At 32.6% G+C, this 25,197-nt stretch overlaps 2 protein-coding genes across 2 annotated transcripts; both read left to right on the forward strand.

Annotated features, from left to right (window-relative positions):
• The first annotated feature begins 11,714 nt into the window (after positions 1 to 11,714).
• Positions 11,715 to 12,242, forward strand: LOC134716445 (uncharacterized). The gene has a single exon (XM_063579443.1). The coding sequence runs from the start codon at positions 11,715 to 11,717 to the stop codon at positions 12,240 to 12,242; it is 528 nt and encodes a 175-aa protein (XP_063435513.1).
• An 11,481-nt stretch (positions 12,243 to 23,723) lies between these two features.
• LOC134716446 (uncharacterized) lies at positions 23,724 to 24,902 on the forward strand. Its single transcript, XM_063579444.1, has one exon. It carries the CDS (start codon positions 23,766 to 23,768, stop codon positions 24,900 to 24,902), a length of 1,137 nt encoding a protein of 378 aa, XP_063435514.1. The 5' UTR covers positions 23,724 to 23,765.
• Positions 24,903 to 25,197: the final 295 nt, after the last annotated feature.

Here is a 25,197-nt window from a genome sequence, read left to right on the forward strand (position 1 = left end):
GTTGATGGTTTACTTTTATCTTTTTTTAATTCCATTTTGCAACTCAGAAATTGAATGAAGATTATCGGCCGTTGTGTTTCCTAATCCTAATTAATATAATTGTAGTTTGTTTTAAGTGTATATATACGACAGTTCCTAGCTATTTACTAAGTTAACGATTTAAAGTAGCTTCTGTTTTGCTTAGTAAATTCTTACATACGTTTGCATACAGCCAGTAATGAGTATATATATATTTTGTAAATTTGCCAATCAATTTTCATTGTTGCCACAAAGAAAGCATGAACCTTGTAGAACTTATATAAGAAATAGAGGTAAAACCAAATTAAAGAACTAAATTACAGAAATCGCTTGAATTTTACAATTATTTAGTTAATGTACAGCTTATATGAAAACAATAATAAAAAATACAGGTCACCGATGAGTTGAAAAAGAGATTTCAATTCGAGTGGCAAAAAAATGTCCTATGTTGCACCATAGGGAAACAATTTGGAGCTTTTTCAATGATATAAAAAATTTAAAAGTCATCTGGGGCCAAACCGAATTGATTTTAATGGTTCATTTTTCTACCATATCAAATAGTAAAAACTAATAGTGTAATAAATACAATTTGTATTGAAAATAAAACAAATGTTTTTTCGCTGAAATGTTTGTACCCACGAGCCTCCTTAAATTACCTATTGTCAACTCAGCTTTTTTACAACAAAAGACGTCTTGTGCTATTAGAGCTTTCTTACACATTGACGAAAGGTACGCGTTATTGACGAATCATACGTAAGACTCGTTTTAGGGATCCTTTATTTTGACATATTTAAATAATAGTCGTGGAACTTCGGACAATTATCGTGCATGCAACGACACTTATTAAATTGGATTTTTCTTGAGATATATTTAGGATTTCGGGACGCACGATAGGTTTGAATATTATGATTATTGATACCACCAGGTCGGAGGAGATAACACTACAAAATATTCTAGATATAGAGTAGTCAGACGAAAAAAATGCCCCTAGAAGACTAAAAACCGGCCCCTCCCCCACTCTTCAATATAACAATGTTGCACTGTTTAACCTAGTACAATGTCAAAGCAAATACATTGTCTTCTTCCCTAACAGAAACACAAATCCTTCCTTGATTCAAAATTTGCAACGCTCAAAATAATAAAACGAAAATGAAGAAAAAAAGATGATCTTCATACTATGCCATATGCTGGTGCTCGTTTCATAACTTCTGAATCATCGCCTCTCCCCTGGTAATATTCATTGCCCCCCCCCCCCTAAATGTGTATATATGATACACTGGAGCTATGGAACGGTTATTTTAGCGTATAACTGCGTTTACCTATAGTCCTGAACATTCATGAAATATTAGCCACTGTACGATAAATGACAACTTAGCGTTTATCTTCCAAACATGTGTACTGTTAAATCGTCATTATAAAATCCACAATATATATGGTGCAAAATTGTAGATTTGTTTTCTTGATAAACAAAGTATTTTTTTTCTAGATTTATTCAATATTACTTTTTAAAAACATTATAGCATAATTTTTTAACAAATCTCGATATTCCACTTTGACAATTTCCTAAAAGTGTACTGTAACAAATAAAAATAAATGTGAATCTTGTCGTTAAATTTAGACTAACGTACTTCAATAATGTCATTGAAATGTTAATAGTGAAACTCGTGCTTAAAAAATTCCCGCGGAAATGTGTGTACTCGTGGTTTACGTAAGTAACGTATCGGACGTAAGTGTATTTTACACTATTTTTCTCTGTTTGATTATATTAAAATCGTGTAGGTGTACTACCACCAAATCATGGTACGTCACATCCGGTTGTATACGAAAGAAGGCCTAAAAAAATATTCCCTTGAATTTGACAGTTGTAGAAAATTAACCCTGCATTTCAATGCACTTAAATTTTTCTGAGTCATAAACATGTATGTTGGGTGTCTGAAAGCATCATTTTTTTTATTTGATGGTCCTATAAAATATTTTTGAACGTTAAGGTTACATAGTGACCAAAGCAGGTAACCAGTAAATAACAGTGTAAAAATTAGGTTGTTTACTTCCGGTGATGCTTACTTTCTTATATGCAATGAAATGTAGTGTGAAATTTTCACTGTAGCACTGGAAAGGATTAAACTTTATACATGCAAAGTATTTCTTTGGTTGAAATAAAGGTAAATACTGTACAATATTTTTAAAAGTGCCAATTTTACAAAGACTAATAGGGAAAAATCAATGGTGGTATTACACCTATTTAGGGAAACTACATGTGCACTCGTGACCTTATTGTATTTTCTTTTTTAAAAATTATTACTAAACCAGTTCATACATTGTAAACATGGACTATTCGGAATGGATTGAGACACAGAAATCACGTTTGAGGTAAAATTGCCTTGAAATGGGGGTTTACGGGTGTTTGCTAAGTCAAATGGGTGGACAGACAAAGCTGTATTCAGTTTACTGTGTCAAATTTTAAATCACCCTTACAGTTTTGTTTATACAACATGTGGTTTTTCATTTCAGTGTTAACCATGTTTTGAAGAGCATTCTGTTGAAAAATCTTATATTTGAATTGGTCTGGAGATGACACTTCAGCATTAAAGTATGTATCTACTAATGTCATGTTTTTGGGTTTTTTTTGGCGGCAAAAGTTTACAATTTGCCATTATGCCGTCTGCATTTTGCACTGACAATAAATCATCTAAACACTTATTCGCCCTGGATTTATACACATCAGAATCCAGTCTCACATACTTCAACTTTATAATCCTTACCTATTTTTTTTTACCAGCATTCCAAGGGACATAACCCTTTTTAAAAACATTTTGAGGTATTTTTTTATTACTCTTTCTTCCCATTTTCTAATAATGTAAAATACAAGAAAGTGGACTTTTTGTGTAAATCTATTAGAAATATACTGTTATGAGTAAATAAAGAGACTTTGATACCAGTAACAATAAATGATTGACTGAAAAGGAACCGTTATTTGTCACACAAGGGGAACAGACCAAAAACTCAAGTTACACATAAAGGCTTATAGAAACTTCCGTGTAGACCCTAAGCATTTATAGAGACAATTCTTTCAGCTAAAAAACACTTTAATTATTAATTTAACATCACTTTTATTTCATGTTTTTGGGAAAATAATCACATTTGTTTTATTTTTTAGACAAAAGATATCAAGTTTTGATGAAAAAAAGAAGGAAGATGGAAAAATGGACCAAAACAGACCAAAACAGACCTCAAATGAACTCTAAAAGGTGCAATAAAATTGTTTATCATCTTAACGTTGTCTTTTGTATTCTTTTAAATTGTTTGAATGCATAGTTCATGAGTATATGATCAGATATTAGTCAACACTGCATTTTATAATGATACACTGAAATTAGGAATTTTCGAAGAAACTAGACTGAAATTGCCTTAAATTAAAGTGATTTTCTCTGAAACTATAGCTCTGACTGAGATAAAACTTGACAGTTATGCTTGAAATAACTTGTAATTCACTGTAGCACTGGAAAGGATTAAACTTTATACATGCAAAGTATTTCTTTGGTTGAGATAAAGGTAAATACTGTACTATTTTTTAAAAAATGCCAATTTAACAAAGACTAATAAGGAAAAATGAAGGGTGGTATTACACCTGTATTATTTGCGATATTATTTTAAATTTTTTTTGAAAATAAACTTGATTTAGAAAAGAATGTTGTTTTACTGGATAAAACAAAGACTCTTTTAACTGTTATTGTAGAAATGAAATACGTGCTCCCTTTACGTTCGTTCGCACCTTTCGTCAATTTGTAAGAAAGCTCTATCAAAACTTAAATGATTATGCATCTTACCTTCGTTTTTCTAATTGATTGCATCTGCTTATAAATAAATTATACACTTGATTCTCTCGTGATAATTTCAAGAATTTTTTAAAATCATAATTGTATACTTTCTGTTCATATGACAATTATGAAAGTTTTATGTTATGTTAAATTGCAAAATGTGGACATGAAATAATTATATCATATGCTACTAGTAAGTAGATTTACAGTACTTTCAAGGTTGCAATTCATAATTTAGCAGCTACGAAATATACAAGGTCAAGTTCGTAATACAGATTCATTAATTGGAATCTGTTTGGGTACAAGAAATACTCGTTTCTGACGAGTTGGTCTTCAGAGTAAATCAAAATAATCAATTGCAATGAGAAATTTCAATAAGATACTTGATTATGTCTTTTAAATTGTATTACATCTAAATGTTATAACAAAGTAAAGAAAACAGTTATGTATTTATGGTTATCCTCAAATCAAACTACCAGTTTCCTTGGAAACAGAACACACCGATTTTGAGAATTACACATTTTTTTATAAATGTATTCTTTATAATAATAAAATATTTAATCAAGCATTTTATTTTTGTATTTTTTCCATCAAGTGACATTAAATTATTCAAAATAGGGACTTAAAGTTGAAAAGTAAATTTGAGTGTCATGGGGACAAATGCCTAGATTTACAAAATTTTCATTTAAAATCACCTTAATGATAATGGTACTACATACATAGGGGAAAACGTACAGAACCATTTTAGGACAACGCACGATGAAAGACAAAAACGGAGGGACCACAGACCGCAGTATACGGAACCCAAATCAATCGTCAGGCAACACGAATTACGAGAAGAAGTTCACGAAGGAAAAAGCCTAACAAACACGGAAAAAACCACCCTAGAATTATAAACTTGTCGCATAATAAATTACAATTAAGGGAAATAAATCTAGCAAAAAGTGGATTTAAATTTACACAAATTCCTACTGAGGACAATACACAACTTGGTGCCGACATTGATGAATTTGGCATAAGATTGAGGATAAATTATATTTTTTGTGAGGATATTGAAGAAAACGAAGAAGAAAAAAATAAACCACTAATTAGAAATAAATCAGACTGGATTCCAAAACCAACAAAAGATAAAGATTTAGAAGAAACAATTAAAACATTAAAACAAATTCGCTTACAAGCAAAATAAGTGTCAAGGACAATTTAACCCACGAGGAGAAAACAGCTATACAAAATTTAAAATCAGATAAATCAATGATAATGAAAGAAGCAGTTGTAATCATGCACCGTGAGTATTACAGAGATGATATTTTAAATATGTTACAAGATGAAATGTCTAATGAGGTGACAAATAAAAAATTGGACAAACAAACAAGTACAATGATTGAAAAATTACTAAAGAAACATAGGATGGAATTGTATGAAGAAGAGGTATATTACATTTCAAATTCAAAATTTTCAGAAAGCTATTTCTATGGTTTACCAAAAATTCACAAAAGTGAGGAAACTTCTAATGCGGTATCGGAACAGAACAGTGAATACATCGAACTTTTAAGACCATTTATTTAAAATTTCGACCTATTGTGGGCGGACCCCACAGCGTTACACAGAATGTAAGCCATTTTATAGAAATTGTGCTTAAACCTTAATGTCGTGAAGTTCCCAGTTTTATACGAGACGATTTGGAATTTTTAAATCATCTACCAAGAAATGTAAATCCTAACTCAGAACTAATTACTTTTGATATTGTCAGCCTATACACAAATATCCCTCATGACTTAGGAATTACAGCTGTAAATTATTGATTAGAAAATTCGGAAAACGTCATTAAAAGCAGATTTACAAAAGCATTTATCCTTGCATCTTTGAAACTTATACTAGAAAGATTTTTTTTACTATGACGGCACATACTATCATCAGAAAAAGAAACAGCTATGGGTACTAAAATGGCGCCTTCATATACTACTTTGGTACTTGGATATTTGGAACAATTATTATACCAAAAAAATAGTAATAAATTCGGAAATGAATTGGCCATTTACATACGTCAAAACTGGAAGCGATTTCTGGACGATTGTATTATAATTTAGAATTCGGATATACCTTTCTCAGATTTCATTCTGATTTAAATTCTTTAAATCCACATATTTGTTTCACTATTAACAGAAATGTAAAAAAAATGCCGTTTTTGGATATTTTAGTAACTATCATGACTATAACGGAAGACAATGAAATTATCACAGATATCTTCACTAAAGACACTTATACACATATGTATATATTTTTTTTACTCAAATCATCCAAAATATGTTAAATTGAATATTCCTTTTAATCAAGCGTCAAGAATAATTACTATCACTAGTACAAACATATTACGCTATTAAAGATTGGAAAAATTAAAAGCGTATTTAAAAAAAAAATACCGGAACAAGTAATAAATTACGGAATCCAAAAGGCACTGACTAAAGGACCAATTGCGACAGAATCACGGCGATCCGAAACTACCGAGGAATCATCGAACAATTTCAACAAAATTATTCAGTTTGTCACAACATTTAATCCACGAGATTATGATATATTTAGTGTCTTGCGACAAATTGAAACAAATTTACACAAAAGTTAAAAAATGGACAAAGTCTTACACAAACAGAAGATTATCAACAGTAAAAGACAGTCGAAAAGTCTGAAACGATATTTTCAACATCTTCAAAATTTGACTTTAGTAAAACTATACCTATTGTAAAAAAATGAACCGATAAACGTTATATGACTTGTCCAGATGTAATAGAAGAACATTCAATTTATTTCAAAAATGGAAAGCATTTTACAATTAAACAAGATATGTCTTGTAAAAGTTCAGACGTCATCTATTCTCTCATATGCTCAAATTGTTGGAGAGACAAAAAATTAACTTCGGACTAAAATCACTTTACATAGACATCACACCAATCATGAAGATTTAACACTCACCAGGGCTAACAACAATTTCCCTCGTTGTTCTAATGGACGATTTAAGATATTTCCATTGTATATTGTCAAACGTCAAAATGATTTTTTCCGGACATTCTCAACCCGGGATTAAACGATAATTATGTACACAATTCACATTACCTGAAGATCTGTGAAAGCAGTGAAAGTACCAGTATAAGTGTTGAATTGAAACCCTTATTATCTTTTAATAATTTTCTTATATGTTACCAGCATATGGACTTTACTTAACTTTTTCTTATAACTCGTCTAAACATAAGCATTATTTGTTCTTCCCTCACCGGGATTCGAACTCGTGCTAATGAGATATCGTGACACCAAATCGCCTGCACTGTATCCGGCGCGTTAGACCTCTCGACCACCTTGGCTTCACAACAATACAGCTTTCGGTGGCCAGGTGTTACCTTTCCTCGACAGTTTTAATCTAGGGTCGTAATACAGTACATGATATATAAGGCATGAAGACGGTGTTCTTACAGATCAGCTGAATTACCTATAGTAAAGGATCCTACAAATTAATGCAAGATACAGTCACAGAAATAATTAAATTTATAAGTACGTATGAACCAGTGACAACTCTACAACAGATTTATCCATCGGATCACCAGCAGTGATGGTAATACATGGCTGTGTAAATTCTGTATATACAACTCGTCTAAACATCAGCCCAACAATGTAAGATCTGTAAATTTGCTTTCGCAATTTTGTTGTTCTTCCCTCGCTGGGATTCGAACTTATGATACTGAGATATCGTGACACCAAATCGTCTGCACTATATACACTGGTATGATTGCTAATGAGCAAACTCTCCACAAGATACCAAATAACACAAAAATTATTAGCAACTTAAGATAACGGTGCAGCTTTTAACAATGAGCAAAGGCCATACCGCATATATAGTCAGCTATAAAATGCCCCGAAATGACAAATGTAAAACAATTTAAAAGAGAAAACTACCGGCCATGTATATATATATACAGATTTTAAATGCATAAAAACACACCCTGATTGGATGTTTGCAGTAAATGATGTAAATATGTGTAATGCTATTTTTTTTTGTAATCAGTTGCAATTACGTAAATTGATTGACAAGAATACGATTAGTATATATATACTGTTGTTAATCAACGCTTTGAAATGCTGAGTGTTTCTGAGAACAAATAAAGCAATTATTTTTTTTGTGCAAATTGTATTAAAGTTTAAAGTTATGTGACCCGAAAATACCCTTATCACCAATAAGAAAATTTAACATATCTAATTATGTTCAATTATACTTATTTATGTATGCTATTAGATGTCAAAATGAAAAGACCTTTACGTAATTGTAACACAAAGTGTCGTACAAGTACATCTGCCCAGTTCATGCGTATTATTTCGTATTTTTTCGCTTTATAGATATATTTTTTACAATAATTGATCTTTCTTTTTTTAAAGCTAGAAAATTGTCCGACGAAAGACGTTTCCAAATTTTCTAAATGCGACTTTATAGTTTAGGTCTAAGTCCGATAGTTTGTTTGAATTTTTTTCTACCCTTTTCCTAACAGCTACACGTTTTGCAGTTAAATTCTACATATACATCTGATAGAAGACATGTTCCACATTACTAAAACCAATTATCATATCAGTCTGAGAAAAGTGTTACGATAAATTAATGCTCCAATGATTTTATTTTTGTATCGAAGAATATATATTTCTTCATTTTAAATAATCTCTGTGTATTTCTTTTGAGGTATGATAGAAGAAATTTGTGTCGCGGAATATTTTCACAGTTTTATGCAAGTGTTTGATTATGTTTATTTTTTGTAATATTTTATACATCCATGAATTTTTCAAACATAAATTTACATGTATGGTTATTATTAAGATTCATTCAAATATATACAGCTGGCCAAAACACCCAAATGTTTTGCTTCTTTTTTTCGCTATAGAATCAAATTTGATTCTGCTTTTTCTATATATTTCGTAAATATATTGTTTATCGAATTCAAGTATATGTTATTTCGAGGTTTCTTCAAAAACCTGTTTTTATGAAGCTGAATACACGTTTTCCCATTTTCATGCAATATGTTTTAAGATGGTTCACGTGCTGTTTGGTCAGTTTATACGATAAATATTCTGTTTTGGAAGATGCCAAGACGTAAGTTAACAATTGCACAGAAATGCAAGTCATTGGTATGAGCCCTACTGGTGGGAGTCAGCACAGAATACCTGTTCTGCTAGGGATCGCAAACATTGTCCTTTGGAGGTCAATAAAGCGCCATATAGATACATGTAGTTGGACTGTTGATGAGGGCGAACATCCTGGTAGACCACGAACAACATCTGCGAGATATGACAGGGCCCTTTCACATTAATCTCGTCGACATCCATTCACTACTGTTCGACGTTTTTGCGTCAACTGGGGAATTTATGGTCGGGTGAGTCTTCGAACTGTTAACCACAGACTAAATTGTGCCTTATAACGTGCATTTAGGCCAGTCAAAAGACAATTGCTTATTTGAAGACATCGGCAAGCTCGACATTAGTGATCAAGTGATCGACGCACTTTGACTTTGCAACAGTGGCGTTGAGTCCATTGGTCTGACTATAGATTCCTCCTAAATCATATTGATGTGCGCATGTCTGTATGGCGTCCTCGGAATATAGAATACTGGGAAAAGTTTTTCTTTAGAGCTACAGCATGTGGTGGTGGGTGTTTGAAAGATATAGAATGTTTTTCATTCAACTGCAAGAGGACCTTTATGTTCTGGATATGACTTTGACGGGCCAAAAACATTGCGATAATATCATTCAAGATATTGTTGTGCTACATAGATATAGGAAGATGTAGTGTGAGTGCCAATGAGACAACTCTCCATCCAAATAACAATTTAAAAATTAAACCATTATAGGTTAAAGTACGGCCTTCAACACGGAGCCTTGGCTCACACCGAACAACAAGCTATAAAGGGCCCCAAAATTACTAGTGTAAAACCATTCAAACGGGAAAACCAACGGTCTAATCTATATAAACAAAACGAGAAACAAGAAACACGTATATATTACATAAACAAACGACAACTACTGTACATCAGATTCCATGTTTACAATCAAAATGTTGCAACTAGACCACTATTTATGGACAATAATGTTAGGCCCAACAGAGAATGCATTGTTCCAGATTAGTTACGTCAGGAGGCAACTAACACAATGCTTTGGCCACCCATTTCACATGAGATGAATGTCATTCAGCATGTCTAAGATGATATTTGTCGAACAATCAAAACATGGTAGCTTGTCAGAATTTTACATGAATTACGAGCAGTCTTGATTGAAGAATGGCAAATAATTCATGTTAGAAAATTACGATGCTTAGTTCAAAGCCTGAGACGACGTGTGGGTGACCTTTACCGGAAACGTGGAGGTTACACTCGATACTGACCTAAATTGTACTTAAATATATCTACAAATTGTCATTCTCAAGGGTGGAAAAGAATAGTGCATAGAAAATTTGCAAAACCTAAAGTATAAGTTGAAACTTAATCTTGTCTTTTTTATGCCATTTTACAACCATATTCCCAAAATTTAATAGTCAAAAACTTAGTCATGAAAACATTCCAAACGTTCACATGGCAATAACCATTGTGCATGTTATCTTACAAAAAACAAAAATATCAGATGTTGCTTATCTGTTGGCGAAGTGTATATATAAAAAAGGTTATTGTAAATAGATTAAAAATTGCACTAGGTCAGTTTGTGCCGGTCTTTTACTTCAATAGTGTGTTTATTTACAGGAAGTGCAACAATGGCTTCACTTAGAGCGTTTCGATTCAAAAACAGAATAGATATAATTCATTCCAGCCATCGCTCGATGTAAAATATTTAGCATTAGGAGCATATCTTTAAGTCCAGTTTTCACAATTAAGCCCCGATCAATCAGCTGGCCTTAAATAATCAGGATTCCTCTGTGTACAATTACTCAGAATAGAATAGAATAACGGGTGACTATTTATTAAACAAGTACATTATTTGCTAAGTATGTAAGTTAGAATGGTAATTTAATCAAATTTATTGTTTTATTTCAACTATTATCTACACATGAATGGTTGATTATTTATATAAAAATGGCATTAGTGTGACCGAACTGGAGGTCGATTGATCGAACAAAACTGATAAAAGTGAAACAATCTATGCACAAACCTCAGATCATATACGATAAATCAAGAAAATGAAGGTCAGAATTTTAATCAGATTGTACCGCTTGTCGTTTTTTTTTATATTCTGTGTCTGTGTGTCTAATTCACATTTCAGTCTCAGTGTGGATTTGTATACACGGGATTTTATGTAGATGTTTGATACTGTGATACTTCGATGTTTCTCTTGAGAAAGCCAATATATTTGTCTGCATTAGATATGATGTTTTTGGCATATTATTGTTCCATATGTCGGCAAAGAGGCGTAACTTAATGTGAAAGTGGTATTCGATAATGTTTTTTATGTACATCATAGAAAATATAGTCATAAAAAAACAGTTCCTTGGAGGCCCAACTGGTGTAATTGATACTGTGTTTTATGTTAAACCATCTATAACCAAGGTTAATGTATGGTCTGACAAAAAAACTGAATCCATATAAGAGTGCTGCAAATGGATTTCACGCCAATTAAATCCTGACGATATTGTTATCGAAAAATTGAATCCCTTGATGTCACCAATTATCTCCGTCTTACATCAATGCAGTGATCGATAATGACTGTTATATCACTACTGTATTATTCCGGTTAGATAGTATCAATCTCCGAAACAGCGGGAATACACGAAAACCAGTTATGTAACACATCAACAAACGACACACACTGAATAACAGGCTCCTGACTTGGGACATGCACATACATACATCATCTTTTGTTCGGAAAATGCAAAATTATTCTTGGAAAACTTTGATTATATACACAGTCTTAAAAGAACACAACTTTGTGATGTGGGCCGATGCATCGGTTAGATTTACTGGTACTAAAGAAGCTTTTGACGTGTTTTTCAAACAAGTTAAAGATGTTGGCATTCTGGTGAGGATTATTGAAAACAAAAATCCAAAATCCTCTACTTTTTACCACACGAAGACAGAAACATTTAAATTACTAAATGAAACTGCTTGTATGTTTAATTTCAAATCACTAGAAGCTGGATTCGTCACAATTTGGAAAACATCATTTACATGGAAATATATCATGCAACCTTGGATATCATGTGCCTTGACAGAACACTGTATGTCTCACTATAATCCAGGATTAGTTCTACAGTGTAAACCTCGAAAGGAAGTTTCATATCATTGCCACAGATTCGATCAGTCTGTGTTACAGATAATCCTGCAGAGACTATTCAATGTCAAGTATGATATAGTGGCCTTAAATCGTCTACCGAAAATACATTATATTTACAGATAGCGTTAGAGTTGTACAGAACATTTAAAAGAGTTAACTCTTTAAGAATCAATTGAACTTTTTCTCAACTTATATTAATAAACAAGCTCATCAATGATCAAAATTGATGTTTGGAAATGGTCACCGGTACCACGATAACTGCAACAAAAATAAAAAATATCAAAAAAGATCCAAAACTGATGAAATTTTACAACAAAGTTTATTGGCATGTTGAGATCTAATATTTCACATTAGTATTTCCGAAATGGCTGCCGTAACCTTGGCAATTGCGACACAAATGTGTATTCTATTGTTGCTTTCAAATAAAAATCTAGTTACGTAATCCGGATGAAAGTCGTGTGACGTATTATAATTGATTTATTTCTTTTTTCTATTTTGTCACCCGATCCATAATGTCGAGTGACATATTGCTCTTTTTCTATTTTGGCACCCCAACGGAGTTGGAATTACATATTGTTATTGTTCGTTCGTTTCTTTTTTTATTATTATGTCTCCCCTATGGTAACAGAAATGTTATATGTATGGCACCTGCAACGGATCGGAGTTGGGAAGACTTATTATTATTCTACATTTCTTTTTTATGTCACCCAGTCGACAATGTCGGGTGACATATTGGTTTCTTTTTTCTGTATTATCATAATTTATCTTCAACCTATTTCGTCCGGCAATTTTTTCGAAGCCACTGGGACTTATCCAAATGATAGTTCACTATAACAAGTAATCCTGACTTCTGAGTTGCAGTGCAACATTTGTACTAAAAAATGGCTGCAGTGACCATGGAAACCGACAACATGTGTCAAATATAATTTTGGTGTTAAGTGAATTATTTGGTATGTTTAAACTGAAATTCATTAGTTTTAAAACAATGAGTTGCCTACTACATACAGATTTTGGCTTATTTAGACAATTATTGAAGCTACTATAATGCCAAAGTTCATCTTCAAGACGAATAATAGATTATTGCTCTTAGTGTTATTTCTTCAAATGATACTTAGCACATGGCTTGAAATTAAACTAATTATATATAGAAAGCTGAAAATATTTATATAATTTAAGTATAAGTATTTCACAAGTTTATTAAGACTATGTTTTAGCTGAACTTATTTGTCATTGAAACTGCAAAAATATTGAAAATTGAAAAATACTCTAAAAATTCTGTAAATTTACAGAAAAATGTATTGCCATGCATATATGTGCATTCACTGTTTAAAAAAAATAAAATGCTGAATCTAAGTGGCAACGGGGGAAGGATGCTTGCAATGGCAAATCTAGTTTTTATGGCACCCTGAACTCAATTGGGGTGACATATTGTTATTCTAGGTAGGTATAGGTAGATGTGGAAAGGTTTTTGTCCCCTTATTATGGCACCTTAAACGGAGTTTGGGTGACATATTAATATTGTACGTTTCTTATTTTTCTCTCATTATGGCACCCTCACAAGAGTAGAGGTGACATATTGACATATTGTTATTGTTTGTTTCTTCATGGAAATGGTAAAACTGCAACATTTTTTGAAAATACTCCAAACTAACAAAGAAAATACTGTTTTCAACTGACATGTCTTGATGCAACTTTCGGCTTTGAAATGTTAAAAATTGCTGGGAACGATGGTGCCATCCATTATTGCTAGCGATTTTTGCTTATTTAAACAATCATTGAAGCTAATATGTTGCCAAAGTTCATCTTCAAGACAAATAATAGATTGTTGCTCTCAGTGTTATTCTTCAAATGATACTTAGCATATGGCTTGAAATTAAAACTAATTCTATAAAGAAAGCTAAAAATATATATATATAATTTAAGTATAAGCATTTCACAATTTTATTAAGACTAATTTTTAGCTGAACTTATTTGTCATTGAAACTGCAAAAATATTGAAAATTGAAAAATACTCCAAAAATTCTGTAAATTTACAGAAAAATGTATTGCCATGCATATATGTGCATTCACTGTTTAAAATAATAAAATGCTGGAGCTAAGTGGCAACGGGGGAAGGGTGCTTGCAATGGCAAATCTAGTTTGTATGGCACCCTGAACTCAATTGGGGTGACATATTGTTATTCTACGTAGGTATAGAAAGATGTGGAATGTGTATTTTTTCCCTTATTATTGCACCCTAAACGGAGTTTGGGTGACATATTATTATTGTACGTTTCTTATTTTTCTCTCATTATGGCACCCTCACAAGAGTAGAGGTGACATATTGACATATTGTTATTGTTTGTTTCTTCATGGAAATGGTCAAACTGCAAAATTTTTCAAAATACTCCAAACTAACAAAGAAAATACTGTTTTCAACTGGCATGTCTTGAAGCAACTTTCGGCTTTGTAATGTTAAAAATGGCTGGGAACGATGGTGCCATCCATTTTTGCTAGCGATTACAAAACCAGTTATGGCACACTCAACAGAGTTGGGGTGACAGATTATTATTTGACGTTTCTTTTTTGTCTTATAATTATCATTATGTCACCCGATCGACAATTCCGTGTGACATACTACTTTTCCTCTGTTTCTTATTTATGGCACTCTCAACGGAGTTGAGGTGACATATTGTTATTCTACGTTTCTTTTTGTCCTTTTTATTATTCCACAAATGTTTCTACGCGCTAGTTCTCGGAATTTAATGGGCCGATGTTGATGAAACTCTAACATAATGAGAATCTCCATGTGAAGTTGTTCACCTTGCTATGGAATGGTCCAAGATTGCCACTGTTTCCACGGAAACAATTAAAATGTAAAAAAAATCTATCAAAATCTTTTATTATAAGACCTATATGGAATGTTCCTTCATATGCCTAGATTATTTTTTAGTATTCAGAAATTCAATATGGCCGCCATTGTCATGGAAACATGGCGAAAGATTAACATAAGCCCTATGGGAAAACACATTAAAACAGCATGTTATAACAGACTATGTTCTTTAACTTATAACTTGTATGGGAATGTAACATGTAATGAGGCAAAGTGGTATATGTCTTTGGAATTTTCAAAATGGCTGCCGTTGCCATGGAAACTACAAAAAAAGTAAAATGCAACAAACTTGATGAGACTTAATAGAAATGTTAACTGGCATATGCAGAGTTGTAACATGATTTATTAATTTTAAAATGTTAGCAGTAACCATGGAAACGACAAAAAAGCACACATTTCAAAATTGTCTAAATATTTAATAATAATGGCATGTCTAGATGCGTTGTTAGACTTTGGAATGTTCAAAATGGCTGCCGTTATCCTGGCAATTGGGGAGTGGGGACGAGGGTGCCATCCGTTATTGCTTGCAATTTCAAATATAGTTATGGAACCCTCTACTTAGTTGGGGTTACATATTGTTGTTCTACGTTTCTTTTTATTACACCCTCAACGGAGTTGGGTTGATATACTGTTATTCCACGTTTCTTTTATTCCTTATTTTTCTTTCACACATTATGTCCGCGCGAGTTCTTTGAATCTTATTGACCAATGTTGATGGAACTCTATTATTATGAGGACCCCCATCTGAAGTTGTACACCTTGCTATGGAATGGCAAAAAATGGCCGCCGTTTTCATGAAAACGGCAAAAATGCATTTTTAATTCTTTTGCTTCCAATTAAAAGAGGAGTAACCATTTTAATTGCAAATGATCTTGAATAGAAAATAAAGCAAATAAAGAGAGATGATAATGGAAATTTCCTTGGTGTAGACATTACAATTGAAGGTGAAAATATAACACTTGTTAATTTATATGGGTCAAATAATGACTCACCATTTTAGGACAACGCACGATGAAAGACAAAAACGGAGGGACCACAGACCGCAGTATACGGAACCCAAATCAATCGTCAGGCAACACGAATTACGAGAAGACGTTCACGAAGGAAAAAGCCTAACAAACACGGAAAAAAACACCCTAGAATTATAAACTTGTCGCATAATAAATTACAATTAAGAGAAATAAATCTATCAAAAAGTGGATTTAAATTTACACCAATTCCTACTGAGGACAATACACAACTTGGTGCCGACATTGATGAATTTGGCATAAGATTGAGGATAAATTATATTTTTTGTGAGGATATTGAAGAAAACGAAGAAGAAAAAAATAAACCACTAATTAGAAATAAATCAGACTGGATTCCAAAACCAACAAAAGATAAAGATTTAGAAGAAACAATTAAAACATTAAAACAAATTCGCTTACAAGCAAAATAAGTCTCAAGGACAATTTAACCCACGAGGAGAAAACAGCTATACAAAATTTAAAATCAGATAAATCAATGATAATGAAAGAAGCAGTTGTAATCATGCACCGTGAGTATTACAGAGATGATATTTTAAATATGTTACAAGATGAAATGTCTAATGAGGTGACAAATAAAAAATTGGACAAACAAACAAGTACAATGATTGAAAAATTACTAAAGAAACATAGGATGGAATTGTATGAAGAAGAGGTATATTACATTTCAAATTCAAAATTTTCAGAAAGCTATTTCTATGGTTTACCAAAAATTCACAAAAGTGAGGAAACTTCTAATGCGGTATCGGAACAGAACAGTGAATACATCGAACTTTTAAGACCATTTATTTAAAATTTCGACCTATTGTGGGCGGACCCCACAGCGTTACACAGAATGTAAGCCATTTTATAGAAATTGTGCTTAAACCTTAATGTCGTGAAGTTCCCAGTTTTATACGAGACGATTTGGAATTTTTAAATCATCTACCAAGAAATGTAAATCCTAACTCAGAACTAATTACTTTTGATATTGTCAGCCTATACACAAATATCCCTCATGACTTAGGAATTACAGCTATAAATTATTGATTAGAAAATTCGGAAAACGTCATTAAAAGCAGATTTACAAAAGCATTTATCCTTGCATCTTTGAAACTTATACTAGAAAGATTTTTTTTACTATGACGGCACATACTATCATCAGAAAAAGAAACAGCCATGGGTACTAAAATGGCGCCTTCATATACTACTTTGGTACTTGGATATTTGGAACAATTATTATACCAAAAAAATAGTAATAAATTCGGAAATGAATTGGCCATTTACATACGTCAAAACTGGAAGCGATTTCTGGACGATTGTATTATAATTTAGAATTCGGATATACCTTTCTCAGATTTCATTCTGATTTAAATTCTTTAAATCCACATATTTGTTTCACTATTAACAGAAATGTAAAAAAAATGCCGTTTTTGGATATTTTAGTAACTATCATGACTATAACGGAAGACAATGAAATTATCACAGATATCTTCACTAAAGACACTTATACACATATGTATATATTTTTTTTACTCAAATCATCCAAAATATGTTAAATTGAATATTCCTTTTAATCAAGCGTCAAGAATAATTACTATCACTAGTACAAACATATTACGCTATTAAAGATTGGAAAAATTAAAAGCGTATTTAAAAAAAAAATACCGGAACAAGTAATAAATTACGGAATCCAAAAGGCACTGACAAAAGGACCAATTGCGACAGAATCACGGCGATCCGAAACTACCGAGGAATCATCGAACAATTTCAACAAAATTATTCAGTTTGTCACAACATTTAATCCACGAGATTATGATATATTTAGTGTCTTGCGACAAATTTACACAAAAGTTAAAAAATGGACAAAGTCTTACACAAACAGAAGATTATCAACAGTAAAAGACAGTCGAAAAGTCTGAAACGATATTTTCAACATCTTCAAAATTTGACTTTAGTAAAACTATACCTATTGTAAAAAAATGAACCGATAAACGTTATATGACTTGTCCAGATGTAATAGAAGAAAATTCAATTTATTTCAAAAATGGAAAGCATTTTACAATTAAACAAGATATGTCTTGTCAAAGTTCAGACGTCATCTATTCTCTCATATGCTCAAATTGTTGGAGAGACAAAAAATTAACTTCGGACTAAAATCACTTTACATAGACATCACACCAATCATGAAGATTTAACACTCACCAGGGCTAACAACAATTTCCCTCGTTGTTCTAATGGACGATTTAAGATATTTCCATTGTATATTGTCAAACGTCAAAATGATTTTTTCCGGACATTCTCAACCCGGGATTAAACGATAATTATGTACACAATTCACATTACCTGAAGATCTGTGAAAGCAGTGAAAGTACCAGTATAAGTGTTGAATTGAAACCCTTATTATCTTTTAATAATTTTCTTATATGTTACCAGCATATGGACTTTACTCAACTTTTTCTTATAACTCGTCTAAACATAAGCATTATTTGTTCTTCCCTCACCGGGATTCGAACTCGTGCTAATGAGATATCGTGACACCAAATCGCCTGCACTGTATCCGGCGCGTTAGACCTCTCGACCACCTTGGCTTCACAACAATAAAGCTTACGGTGGCCAGGTGTTACCTTTCCTCGACAGTTTTAATCTAGGGTCGTAATACAGTACATGATATATAAGGCATGAAGACGGTGTTCTTACAGATCAGCTGAATTACCTATAGTAAAGGATCCTACAAATTAATGCAAGATACAGTCACAGAAATAATTAAATTTATAAGTACGTATGAACCAGTGACAACTCTACAACAGATTTATCCATCGGATCACCAGCAGTGATGGTAATACATGGCTGTGTAAATTCTGTATATACAACTCGTCTAAACATCAGCCCAACAATGTAAGATCTGTAAATTTGCTTTCGCAATTTTGTTGTTCTTCCCTCGCTGGGATTCGAACTTATGATACTGAGATATCGTGACACCAAATCGTCTGCACTATATACACTGGTATGATTGCTAATGAGCAAACTCTCCACAAGATACCAAATAACACAAAAATTAGCAACTTAAGATAACGGTGCAGCTTTTAACAATGAGCAAAGGCCATACCGCATATATAGTCAGCTATAAAATGCCCCGAAATGACAAATGTAAAACAATTTAAAAGAGAAAACTACTGGCCATGTATATATATATACAGATTTTAAATGCATAAAAACACACCCTGATTGGATGTTTGCAGTAAATGATGTAAATATGTGTAATGCTATTTTTTTTTTGTAATCAGTTGCAATTACGTAAATTGATTGACAAGAATACGATTAGTATATATATACTGTTGTTAATCAACGCTTTGAAATGCTGAGTGTTTCTGAGAACAAATAAAGCAATTATTTTTTTTGTGCAAATTGTATTAAAGTTTAAAGTTATGTGACCCGAAAATACCCTTATCACCAATAAGAAAATTTAACATATCTAATTATGTTCAATTATACTTATGTATGTATGCTATTAGATGTCAAAATGAAAAGACCTTTACGTAATTGTAACACAAAGTGTCGTACAAGTACATCTGCCCAGTTCATGCGTATTATTTCGTATTTTTTTCGCTTTATAGATATATTTTTTACAATAATTGATCTTTCTTTTTTTAAAGCTAGAAAATTGTCCGACGAAAGACGTTTCCAAATTTTCTAAATGCGACTTTATAGTTCAGGTCTAAGTCCGATAGTTTGTTTGAATTTTTTTCTACCCTTTTCCTAACAGCTACACGTTTTGCAGTTAAATTCTACATATACATCTGATAGAAGACATGTTCCACATTACTAAAACCAATTATCATATCAGTCTGAGAAAAGTGTTACGATAAATTAATGCTCCAATGATTTTATTTTTGTATCGAAGAATATATATTTCTTCATTTTAAATAATCTCTGTGTATTTCTTTTGAGGTATGATAGAAGAAATTTGTGTCGCGGAATATTTTCACAGTTTTATGCAAGTGTTTGATTATGTTTATTTTTTGTAATATTTTATACATCCATGAATTTTTCAAACATAAATTTACATGTATGGTTATTATTAAGATTCATTCAAATATATACAGCTGGCCAAAACACCCAAATGTTTTGCTTCTTTTTTTCGCTATAGAATCAAATTTGATTCTGCTTTTTCTATATATTTCGTAAATATATTGTTTATCGAATTCAAGTATATGTTATTTCGAGGTTTCTTCAAAAACCTGTTTTTATGAAGCTGAATACACGTTTTCCCATTTTCATGCAATATGTTTTAAGATGGTTCACGTGCTGTTTGGTCAGTTTATACGATAAATATTCTGTTTTGGAAGATGCCAAGACGTAAGTTAACAATTGCACAGAAATGCAAGTCATTGGTATGAGCCCTACTGGTGGGAGTCAGCACAGAATACCTGTTCTGCTAGGGATCGCAAACATTGTCCTTTGGAGGTCAATAAAGCGCCATATAGATACATGTAGTTGGACTGTTGATGAGGGCGAACATCCTGGTAGACCACGAACAACATCTGCGAGATATGGCAGGGCCCTTTCACATTAATCTCGTCGACATCCATTCACTACTGTTCGACGTTTTTGCGTCAACTGGGGAATTTATGGTCGGGTGAGTCTTCGAACTGTTAACCACAGACTAAATTGTGCCTTATAACGTGCATTTAGGCCAGTCAAAAGACAATTGCTTATTTGAAGACATCGGCAAGCTCGACATTAGTGATCAAGTGATCGACGCACTTTGACTTTGCAACAGTGGCGTTGAGTCCATTGGTCTGACTATAGATTCCTCCTAAATCATATTGATGTGCGCATGTCTGTATGGCGTCCTCGGAATATAGAATACTGGGAAAAGTTTTTCTTTAGAGCTACAGCATGTGGTGGTGGGTGTTTGAAAGATATAGAATGTTTTTCATTCAACTGCAAGAGGACCTTTATGTTCTGGATATGACTTTGACGGGCCAAAAACATTGCGATAATATCATTCAAGATATTGTTGTGCTACATAGATATAGGAAGATGTGGTGTGAGTGCCAATGAGACAACTCTCCATCCAAATAACAATTTAAAAATTAAACCATTATAGGTTAAAGTACGGCCTTCAACACGGAGCCTTGGCTCACACCGAACAACAAGCTATAAAGGGCCCCAAAATTACTAGTGTAAAACCATTCAAACGGGAAAACCAACGGTCTAATCTATTTAAACAAAACGAGAAACAAGAAACACGTATATATTACATAAACAAACGACAACTACTGTACATCAGATTCCATGTTTACAATCAAAATGTTGCAACTAGACCACTATTTATGGACAATAATGTTAGGCCCAACAGAGAATGCATTGTTCCAGATTAGTTACGTCAGGAGGCAACTAACACAATGCTTTGGCCACCCATTTCACATGAGATGAATGTCATTCAGCATGTCTAAGATGATATTTGTCGAACAATCAAAACATGGTAGCTTGTCAGAATTTTACATGAATTACGAGCAGTCTTGATTGAAGAATGGCAAATAATTCATGTTAGAAAATTACGATGCTTAGTTCAAAGCCTGAGACGACGTGTGGGTGACCTTTACCGGAAACGTGGAGGTTACACTCGATACTGACCTAAATTGTACTTAAATATATCTACAAATTGTCATTCTCAAGGGTGGAAAAGAATAGTGCATAGAAAATTTGCAAAACCTAAAGTATAAGTTGAAACTTAATCTTGTCTTTTTTATGCCATTTTACAACCATATTCCCAAAATTTAATAGTCAAAAACTTAGTCATGAAAACATTCCAAACATTCACATGGCAATAACCATTGTGCATGTTATCTTACAAAAACAAAAATATCAGATGTTGCTTATCTGTTGGCGAAGTGTATATATAAAAAAGGTTATTGTAAATAGATTAAAAATTGCACTAGGTCAGTTTGTGCCGGTCTTTTACTTCAATAGTGTGTTTATTTACAGGAAGTGCAAAAATTGCTTCACTTAGAGCGTTTCGATTCGAAAACAGAATAGATATAATTCATTCCAGCCATCGCTCGATGTAAAATATTTAGCATTAGGAGCATATCTTAAAGTCCAGTTTTCACAATTAAGCCCCGATCAATCAGCTGGCCTTAAATAATCAGGATTCCTCTGTGTACAATTACTCAGAATAGAATAGAATAACGGGTGACTATTTATTAAACAAGTACATTATTTGCTAAGTATGTAAGTTAGAATGGTAATTTAATCAAATTTATTGTTTTATTTCAACTATTATCTACACATGAATGGTTGATTATTTATATAAAAATGGCATTAGTGTGACCGAACTGGAGGTCGATTGATCGAACAAAACTGATAAAAGTGAAACAATCTATGCACAAACCTCAGATCATATACGATAAATCAAGAAAATGAAGGTCAGAATTTTAATCAGATTGTACCGCTTGTCGTTTTTTTTTTATATTCTGTGTCTGTGTGTCTAATTCACATTTCAGTCTCAGTGTGGATTTGTATACACGGGATTTTATGTAGATGTTTGATACTGTGATACTTCGATGTTTCTCTTGAGAAAGCCAATATATTTGTCTGCATTAGATATGATGTTTTTGGCATATTATTGTTCCATATGTCGGCAAAGAGGCGTAACTTAATGTGAAAGTGGTATTCGATAATGTTTTTTATGTACATCATAGAAAATATAGTCATAAAAAAACAGTTCCTTGGAGGCCCAACTGGTGTAATTGATACTGTGTTTTATGTTAAACCATCTATAACCAAGGTTAATGTATGGTCTGACAAAAAAACTGAATCCATATAAGAGTGCTGCAAATGGATTTCACGCCAATTAAATCCTGACGATATTGTTATCGAAAAATTGAATCCCTTGATGTCACCAATTATCTCCGTCTTACATCAATGCAGTGATCGATAATGACTGTTATATCACTACTGTATTATTCCGGTTAGATAGTATCAATCTCCGAAACAGCGGGAATACACGAAAACCAGTTATGTAACACATCAACAAACGACACACACTGAATAACAGGCTCCTGACTTGGGACATGCACATACATACATCATGTGGAAGGATAAAAAGGATCCCAACCCACCCATTAACCTTGGACAGTGGTGTAACGGTACAGGATAAGAACGAAATAAAAAAAAAATCAGACACAAAAGGCTGAACTCATCAGAAGGATACATCTATAATTACATCTAGCAAAACACAGAGTGGACGTAGCCGCGTACTTGTATATCCAAATAACAAAAATATGTACAGATCTGAAAATACTCGCAGTTACTGACAGCTAATCTAAAGCCACTTACTACTAATAAACAAAATTTTCCATCTAAGACTAAATCATCAATCAGTACACACCCAACATTCAATTAATTTAGTGAAAAGATGTCATAAACAATACGTTCCAAATCAATTTTACCTGTAAAATATATAGCCTAATAATTCAGTTCAAATGACTTGTATGTTTATTCAACAATTTATTTCTCTGAAATGAACTACACATTATAACTTATTATCGTTTTATACTTGATATTTTTATATAGTTCATATATTTCCTTCAGACATAATGTAAAATGTGTTTTTTTATGTCTTTCAGTTTACCAAACAAACACTCATTGCCATTCAAACAATTGCTGTGTCACGGCCGGAGATTTTTTAAGTTATAACCATCAAACACAAGTTGCAATATAATCTTTCCTTTGGTGCAATATTTTCATATTACTGAAGTTATGAAACCTCTGAAAAAAGCTCTAAAAGTATGCATAGAAATAACTTTGTGTTTAGTATTATTCTATGTTTTACTGAACCAATTTCAAAGTTACCACATTATAAAGTTAACTGAAATGAGTCACTACCACGAAATAATTGGAAGAGTTTATGAATCTAATGGTAGTTTTTGGACGGATTATTACCAACATATTATCAAGCAAAATGAAAATAAGACATTCCTGCATGCTCCAAATTCTACCGGATCCTGCAAAAGAAAATTTCACACTAGTATGAAAGATAACATGAAAACCGTTTTGAAATATCCTGTCGTTCACAAAATGTCTAAAAAGTTCAACGAGATCTTTGAATTCTTTGGAAAACCCGTTATCATTGGTAACGAAACTTCTCCTGTTATTGTTACGGGGGCTTCATCGAATCATTACCGCGAATCCCTTGGTATGATTAAAACTTTCAAGCAGAAAATTTTATCACGATACACAGGGACAAAGCTGATATTTTTTGACCTCGGTTTATCGAAAAACCAACGACAGGAGTTACAAAACTTTTGCAGTTGTGAAATAAGGACTTTCGAGTTCAACAAATATCCATCTTTTGTTCGGAAAATGCAAAATTATTCTTGGAAAACTTTGATTATATACACAGTCTTAAAAGAACACAACTTTGTGATGTGGGCCGATGCATCGGTTAGATTTACTGGTACTAAAGAAGCTTTTGACGTGTTTTTCAAACAAGTTAAAGATGTTGGCATTCTGGTGAGGATTATTGAAAACAAAAATCCAAAATCCTCTACTTTTTACCACACGAAGACAGAAACATTTAAATTACTAAATGAAACTGCTTGTATGTTTAATTTCAAATCACTAGAAGCTGGATTCGTCACAATTTGGAAAACATCATTTACATGGAAATATATCATGCAACCTTGGATAGCATGTGCCTTGACAGAACACTGTATGTCTCACTATAATCCAGGATTAGTTCTACAGTGTAAACCTCGAAAGGAAGTTTCATATCATTGCCACAGATTCGATCAGTCTGTGTTACAGATAATCCTGCAGAGACTATTCAATGTCAAGTATGATATAGTGGCCTTAAATCGTCTACCGAAAATTCATTATATTTACAGATACCGTTAGAGTTGTACAGAACATTTAAAAGAGTTAACTCTTTAAGAATCAATTGAACTTTTTCTCAACTTATATTAATAAACAAGCTCATCAATGATCAAAATTGATGTTTGGAAATGGTCACCGGTACCACGATAACTGCAACAAAAATAAAAAATATCAAAAAAGATCCAAAACTGATGAAATTTTACAACAAAGTTTATTGGCATGTTGAGATCTAATATTTCACATTAGTATTTCCGAAATGGCTGCCGTAACCTTGGCAATTGCGACACAAATGTGTATTCTATTGTTGCTTTCAAAT

This window comes from Mytilus trossulus, chromosome 4 (genome assembly GCF_036588685.1).
Source record: "Mytilus trossulus isolate FHL-02 chromosome 4, PNRI_Mtr1.1.1.hap1, whole genome shotgun sequence".
NCBI classification, from domain to species: Eukaryota; Metazoa; Mollusca; class Bivalvia; order Mytilida; family Mytilidae; genus Mytilus; species Mytilus trossulus.

What these genes read in the sequence shown, in the direction of transcription:
- LOC134716445 (XM_063579443.1), top strand. Translation starts at nt 11,715, where the DNA reads ATGCAAAATTATTCTTGGAAAACTTTGATTATATACACAGTCTTAAAA.
- LOC134716446 (XM_063579444.1), top strand. Translation starts at nt 23,766, where the DNA reads ATGAAACCTCTGAAAAAAGCTCTAAAAGTATGCATAGAAATAACTTTG.